Below are 7,338 nucleotides of genomic sequence, written 5' to 3'. Positions count from 1 at the left end.
TCCTGTGCAGCAAGGTGATTTTTAAGATTTGTCTCTTAGGGAGATCATTCTATTAATTAGAACAATTGGAAGCTAGAGAGGAACAGGTAAAGAGGCCAATGGAAGGGCTGTGGATAGATTCCAGGCAGGGCCGGGCAGGGAGACAGAAAGCAGGAACAGGAAGAGACCAGAAGTAGGAAGCCCAGCCTGACGACATGCCAACAACACTAGCACCTGGAAAATGGAAGTAGGAGGACCAAGAGTTCAAGGCCAGCCTAAGATGCACAGTGAGTTTAAGGCCAGGTTAAGATATATTAACCTTGCTGGAAGAAAAAGAGAGAGGCAGGGGAAGGGGAAGAGAAAAGCAAAGTTACAGAGTTCCTGGGCTGGATGGTTAGCTGGCTCTGGGGGGCAAAAGATGAGGTTCCCACTGGGTTTCAGGGTTGGGCATCTGAAGGGCAGTGTGGTAAGAGAGGAACAGACAGCAGTGTGTGGAAAACAAAGTTAGGGCTAGAACAGATGTGCTATGGGAGAAGGCCCCCTGGAAGGCCCCTTTCAGATCACCGTCTAGGCTTGCTTCAGGGAACTATATTCTATAGGAAACCATCTTGAGGTCACTACCATAAGTCTCAGCAAATAGTGGACTATAGTCTGCACCAGGCCAATAATAGGGCATATTTTCCTCTGAAATAACTTTGTTTGCTTATTTCCAAGTTCAGGTTTCTCTGTGTTGTCGGTCCTAGCTGTCCTGAACCTAGATCTATAGACAAACTACCCTAGAACTCACAGAGATCTCTGCCTCCTAAGTGTTGGGATTTAAGATGTGTGCCACTACCACCTGACTGTATTGTTTTATAAGATTTATTTATTTTATGTATATTAGTGCCTTATCTGCATGTACACCTGTACACCAGAAAGAGGGCATCAGATCACATTATAGATGCTTCTGAGCTACCATGTGGTTGCTGGGATCTGAGCAGCCAGCCAGGTCGAAGGAGCAGCTCTTAACTGTTGAGCATCTCTCCAGCCCTTGGTTGGTTGGTTGGTTGATTGGTTGGTTGGTTGGTTTTTCAAGACAGGGTTTCTCTGTGTAGCCCTGGCTATCCTGGAACTCACTCTGTAGACCAGGCTGGCCTTGAACTCAGAAATCCACAGGCCTCTGCCTCCCAAGTACTGGGACTAAAGGCATATACCACCACTGCCCAGCTTCCTTGTTTATTTTTAAAAAGCTATTTAAAATTCATTTTTACATTTACTTGTGTGTGTGTGTGTGTGTGTGTGTGTGTGTGTGTATACTAACAGTGCTGGAAGTCAGAAGACCACATTTGGGAATTACTATATAGTTTCTGGGAATGACTTCAAGTTGTCAGCCTGAGGGCAAGCCCCTTTACCCACAGAACCATCTCCAAAGCCCTTTTACAGCTCTTTTGAAATGAGGCTTTGCCTTGCATCCCTGGCTGGCTTGAATTCACTCTATAGACCAGGCTGGGCTCAAACTTGCAATCCCTCTGCCTCAGCCTCCTGAGTCCTGGAATAATAGGACAGAGTTTCTAGCTGTCTTAGAATCTGAATCGTGGCCTACTGCATAAGGTAGGTAGTTCACTCCCACGTGGGGCCCTGCTTTAGTCTGTCCTCTCTAAACAAACGCCCAAGTAAGGGCTTGAAGGAAGTGCATCTGTGACTCAGGTAAGAGAGAAACTGGGGGAAGAGCCCTCGCAGTGTATTCCAGATGGACATTCCATCCCCCCCAGAGCTAAGGGGAGCCTCGACCTCGGACCAGCACTGGGCCGAAGGATGGCAGAGCCATGAGCGCCTTGGGTAGGATGTGCACCGCACTTCTCTAAGTCACCCCTTTGGAGACCCAGCACCTACAGATATCTCAAATGACGCAAGGACAGGAGATGGGAGGCACCTGCTCCTCATTTTCAGACGAAGGCTGTTGGTACGCACCGAGTCCAAACCCAAACAGAGTGGAAAGGCCCCATACTGAAAGGAGGGCGGGGCAGGAGAGGCAAGGCCCAGGGAAGATACCCACGGTAGACTGGGAAAGCCCTGCCTTGGGCTGGCTCCTGGAAGTTCTGATGACCGAGGAACAGCTACATCACAACCTTCCAGTGCATTTTTAGGCTCACGACAGTCACTGGCAGTTTCTGTTGCTTAAGATCAAAAACCTGTAATGAATGGCTAGGGCGAGGGCAAAGGCTGTGGGCAGAGCTCAGGGGGCAGAGCCGGCTATTAGCACGGATGAGGCTGGGGGCTCCATCTCCAACATTGAAACATAAACTGTTAAAGAGCAGAGCAAGCAAACAATCTCTCCCCATGGCATCTCTCCCCCTTTTTGTCTTTAAATTATTGGTGTATTTCTTTTTTTTTGAGACACAGGCCTCACAAGGTTGCTGGGCCAGGCTTGGACTCCCACACTTCAGCTTCCGGAGTGTATGTGACCTCAGGCTTGCCACATTTCATGAAAGGTCATGTTGTAAACTCGGAGGCAGAGCTTGCCTCTTTTTATTTTTTTTATCTCATTTTGAGACAGGGTCTTACTATGTCACTCTGGCTGTCCTGGAATTCACTCTGCAGACCAGGCTGGCCTGGAACTCAGAGGTCCACTGCTTTGCCTCCTGACTCCTGGGGGTAATGGCGTGTCCCATGGGTTGGTTTTCTTTTTCTCTCCTCCTCTTCCTCCTCCTTCTTTTCAACTTGACCCAAGCTAGAGTCCTTTGAGAAGAGAGAACCTAGATTGAGAAAACGCCCTAACCCAATTGTCCTGTAGAGAAGCCTGTGGGGCGTTTTCTTGAGTAACAATTAATGCGGGAGGCCCCAGCTCACTATGAGTGTCCCTACTCTTAACAACTGGTCCTGAGTTATTTAAGAGAGCAGGCCAGGCTGGAGAGATGGCTCGGCGGTTAAGCGCACTGACTGCTCTTCCAGAGGTCCAGAGTTCAAGTCCCAGCAACCACATGGTGGCTCACAACCTAGTAATGAGATCTGATACCTTCTTCTGGTGTGTCTGAAGACAGCTACAGTGTACTTACATATAATAAATAAATCTTAGAAAGAGAGAAAGAAAGAGAGAGAGAGAAAGAAAGAGAGAGAGAAAGAAAGACAGACAGAGGCGGGCGGTGGTGGTGCAGCCCTTTAATCCCAGCACTTGGGAGGCAGAGGCAGGTGAATTTCTAAGTTCGAAGGCCAGCCTGGTCTACATAGTGAGTTCCAGGACAGCCAGGGCTACACAGAGAAACCCTGTCTCAAAAAAAGAAAAAGAAAAAGAAAAAGAAAAAGTATGGATGAACAGAAGGAAGGAAGGAAGGAAGGAAGGAAGGAAGGAAGGAAGGAAGGAAGGAAGGAAGGAAGGAAGGAAAGCAGGCCAATGCCTTTATCCCAGAACACTGTAAGTCTGAAGTTAGCCTAGTCTGCACAGTGAGTTCCAGGATAGCCTGGGCTACATAGAGAGACCCTGCCTTTAAAAGCAAAGCAAACAAAAAAGTGGTGTGGGAGGTGGGGGTGGGGGTAGCAAGCCAGGGAGAGAGGCAGATAGTAAACTGCATTCCTTCTTTTACTTTAGTTCCTGCCCCCAGGTTCCTGTCTGGAGCTCTTGCACTGACTTCTATCAACTGTGGACTGTGATATGGAAGTGTAACAAACTCTTCCCTTCCCAAATTCTTTCAGTTGCGGTGTTTTATCACAGCAATTAAAGCCCTAAGACACCCACCACACACATCCTGCCGGCCTCCCTCCTTTCCCTCCTTCCCTCCTCCCTCCTCCCTTCCTTCTCTTTCTTACTCTTTTCTTCCTACTCTTCTCTCTTCCTGACCCTCTTGATAGAGTCTTACAAATTCTAAGCTGCCCTCAAATTCACTATGGTGCTTAAGATCCTGGTGCGAGGATTACAGATATAAACTACATGAGATGTGGGTCAGGGGACTGAACTGGGGGCCTTGTGAATGCTAGACACCATCCTACGACTTAGCTGTGTTCCCACTCTTGCACTTTCCACTTAATAATATACTCTAGGCATTTCTCATAACACATATAGATCCATGTCATCCTTTATTTGCACCCCCCAATCCCGCCCCCCAAGACTGGGTTTCTGTGTAGCCCTGACTATCCTGGAACTCACTCTGTAGGCCATGCTGGCCTTGAACTCAGAAAGCGGAGTGCCTCGGCCCCCCAAATTCTGGGATTAAAGGGGTGCACCACCATTGGCAACCTGTCATTCTTTACATTCTCAAAATATCAAAATATGGGTTAAACAAATGACCTTCCAAGATTACTCATCAGTAAGAAAAATGTGTGCTCCAGGGAGCTGCCGGCCCCTTGTCGCCATTTCAGCAGATTTTGTTTGTTTAGGTTTTGGCTTTTTTTTTTTTCTCTTGTCTTTTGTCTGTTTGGAGCAGCCTTATGGAGCTCAGGCTGGCCTACAAGTTGTTATTTATCTGAGGACAACTTGTGATCCTCTAGTTTTCTCCATCTGAGTGCTGGGATTAGAGGTGTGTGCCACTTTCTTAGCTATCCTTGTCGCTGAGATAAAATACTATGACCAAAAGAAATCTGCAGACAAAAGTGTTTACCTGGGCTCACAGTTCTCCAGGGACGAGCGTCCATCGCAGTGGGGAAGCAATGCAGTAAGCTGCTGGCATCCAGTAGGAGCAGGAAGCTGAGAGATCACATGTCCATCCACACACAGGAAGTGGAGAGAGTGAACCGGAAGTGGGGCCAGAGTGACTCCCCCCCTTCACCCTTAGTGATATACTTCCCCCAGCAAGGCTGTGCCTCCTGAAGGTTCCACAGCTTCCCCAAGCAAAGCGCCCAAGTCCAACAAGACCGAATATTCAAATACCTGAGCCTGTGGGGGACATTTCTCTTTTCAAGCTGTTAATCATTCTGCCGAGCTTGGCTATTTGTTTTAATTTGTTTGTTTAGTTGGTTTAGGTCACAATCTCACTTTTTTTTTTTAAAGGTCTTCACATTTTTATTCTTTGTGCACAAAGACTAGCATGATCGGTTCCACTTGGTAGACAGCCCAATAATCCATTCAAGGCCGCTTAGTCCAACTTAATGAAGCCGATGTCCTTCGCGTACTGACGGAAGCACTGACGGCACATGTTCAGCCCGTATTTACGGATCAGCCCGTGGCGGTTAGAGCAGACGCAGCAAGAGCGAGAACCCTGGCCGAACTTCCGTGGGTGACTCCAGTACAGCTGCTGGTGACCCATCTTGCCTTCAGACGCCCAACGAGGAAAAAGGAACGCGTTGGCCCACGCAGGCGCTCTTCAAAACACAATCTCACTTTCGACCCAGGAGTTCTGATCATCCTGCCTCAGCCTCCCACGTGCTAGACTGTAGCCCTTCAGCAGGATGAAAATCTGATAGTTCAAATGAGTTTCTCGTTGACTTCACTTGCTTTCATTTAATTATAAGTGAGACTGTTCATAGTTTTAGCATGTTTTATTATTTTAGCATGTTTATTGTCTGTATTTATTCATTCTTTTTTTTTTTTTATTTGGTTTTTTTTTTGAGACAGGGTTTCTCTGTGTAGTCCTGGCTGTCCTGGAACTCACTCTGTAGACCAGGCTGGCCTCGAACTCAGAAATCCGCCTGCCTCTGCCTCCCAGAGTGCTGGGATTACAGGTGTGCGCCACCACCGCCCTGCTAACTTTTTGCATTTCTTAACTCAACAACATCCTTTATCCACCTTGTGTTTATCTGTGTATTTTGTTAATTAGTGGAGATTACTTCTACTTTAATAAAGTTAGGCTTTTGTTTATAAAAGCCTCCCCTGCCGCTCTGTGTATAATTATTTGCCCCTTGCCTTTATAGTACTTTCCTGTGATATGAAAAGAAATATGTTTTTCAGAACATAGTGGAACCTGGCCTAGCACTCACTCTGTAGGTCATACTTCCTTCAAACTCACATCAATCCTCCTGCCTCAGTCTCCTCAGTGCTGGGATTACAGGCATGAGCCACTGTGCTTGGCTTAATGTATTCTTTATGCTCTCCAATGTCTTGCTATCTTTTTCTCACCGTTCTAGGTTGCTGTCATGCCTGAGGGTGTGTGCTGGTTCCCAGGTAGTGAAATGTGGAAGCTGCTCTCTAGAATTTTTATGATTTCACCGTTTGTGCTAAAATCTTGGTTCTGTTTGAAATTTAACTTAGACATGTGGGTCCCCAAGCACTTGATTTGTTAATGACTGGCTGTTTTAACTGCCCCTTACATTCCCATTATTTCAGGGTTGGGGTGTGAAACCCAGAGCCTCACAGGTGCTGGCAAGTGCTACCTTGAGCCTCTGGGCAGGGCTTCTTACGAGGACCCCACCTGAACTGTAAGCGATAGGACAGAGGTAAGAGAAAGTGAGAAGCCTGTGGGCCTGTCCACAAGAGACCTCTTGCTTCTGTATGAAAGCAGAAAGAGCACGTGTGATACTTCCTTCTCAGAGAAGGGCAAATGCGATAGTGAGGTTGCCACAGCCGTCGGGCTTGGCATCTCCTGGCTGCCGCTGGGTCTGTACCTGGGACCAGCCCTTTTGAGAAAGCAGGCAGCAGCCTTTGCAGGAGGGTTTCTGTGACCCATAAGTATACTTCTGGGAATTAAACACGGATGTTAACTGGGCATGTTCACGTGCTAGAAGGCTGACCAGTGCAAGGATCTTCCTGTCATTCATAACTCTTACAGAAACTGTGAGTTGAACGAGATGCTGAGTCTTATCCTAGAAGTCAAGAGGCTGAGGCAGGAAAATTGCTGTGTAGCCAACTGAGTTTAACCCTGACTCAAAGCTGGGTGCGGTGGCACATGCTTGGAGAATCTCAGTACCTGGATGTGGAGACAGTGGGCTCAAGATCCTTCTGAGCTGCACAGAGGGTTCATGGTCAACCGGGTTATAAGTTCCAGCTCGACTGGGAAAGAAGGCAAACAACTTACATAGGATTTGACAATTTTTATCCAAATTATATATACATTGTGTATGTCTGTCTCTGTGTGTGTGTGTGTGTGTGTGTGTGTAGACAGACAGAGAGCAAGCAAGAGAGAGAGAGAGAGAGAGAGAGAGAGAGAGAGAGAATAGCAAACGCATCTGTTATTTTCTGGTCAAAGTATTTTATTTTCTCCTCTGAAAAATCGAATACTATTGATACTGATCTCAGAGTATTGCTGTTAGGGATTAAAGAAAGGAGAATAAAAGCCAGGTGATAGCAGTACATGTCTTAAATCCCAGCACTCTGGGAACAGACACAGGCAGATCTCTGTGAGTTCGAGGCCAGCCTACAACGAGAATTCAAGGACATCCAGGGCTGTTTTACACACACACACACACACACACACACACACACACAGAGAGAGAGAGAGAGAGAGAGAGAGAGAG

At 47.2% G+C, this 7,338-nt stretch overlaps 1 protein-coding gene across 1 annotated transcript; it reads right to left on the bottom strand.

The window, feature by feature from the left end:
* Positions 1 to 4,924: 4,924 nt before the first annotated feature.
* Positions 4,925 to 5,252, bottom strand: LOC127680037 (40S ribosomal protein S29-like). The gene has a single exon (XM_052175608.1). The coding sequence runs from the start codon at positions 5,193 to 5,195 to the stop codon at positions 5,025 to 5,027; it is 171 nt and encodes a 56-aa protein (XP_052031568.1). The 5' UTR covers positions 5,196 to 5,252; the 3' UTR covers positions 4,925 to 5,024.
* Positions 5,253 to 7,338: the final 2,086 nt, after the last annotated feature.

This window comes from Apodemus sylvaticus, chromosome 3 (assembly GCF_947179515.1).
Source record: "Apodemus sylvaticus chromosome 3, mApoSyl1.1, whole genome shotgun sequence".
Classification (NCBI taxonomy): domain Eukaryota; kingdom Metazoa; phylum Chordata; class Mammalia; order Rodentia; family Muridae; genus Apodemus; species Apodemus sylvaticus.
Note: the sequence above shows the minus strand (reverse complement) of the source record. Positions and strands in the feature narration are given on the sequence as shown.

Coding starts and splice junctions, on each gene's coding strand:
- LOC127680037 (XM_052175608.1), bottom strand. CDS start 5,195: ATGGGTCACCAGCAGCTGTACTGGAGTCACCCACGGAAGTTCGGCCAG.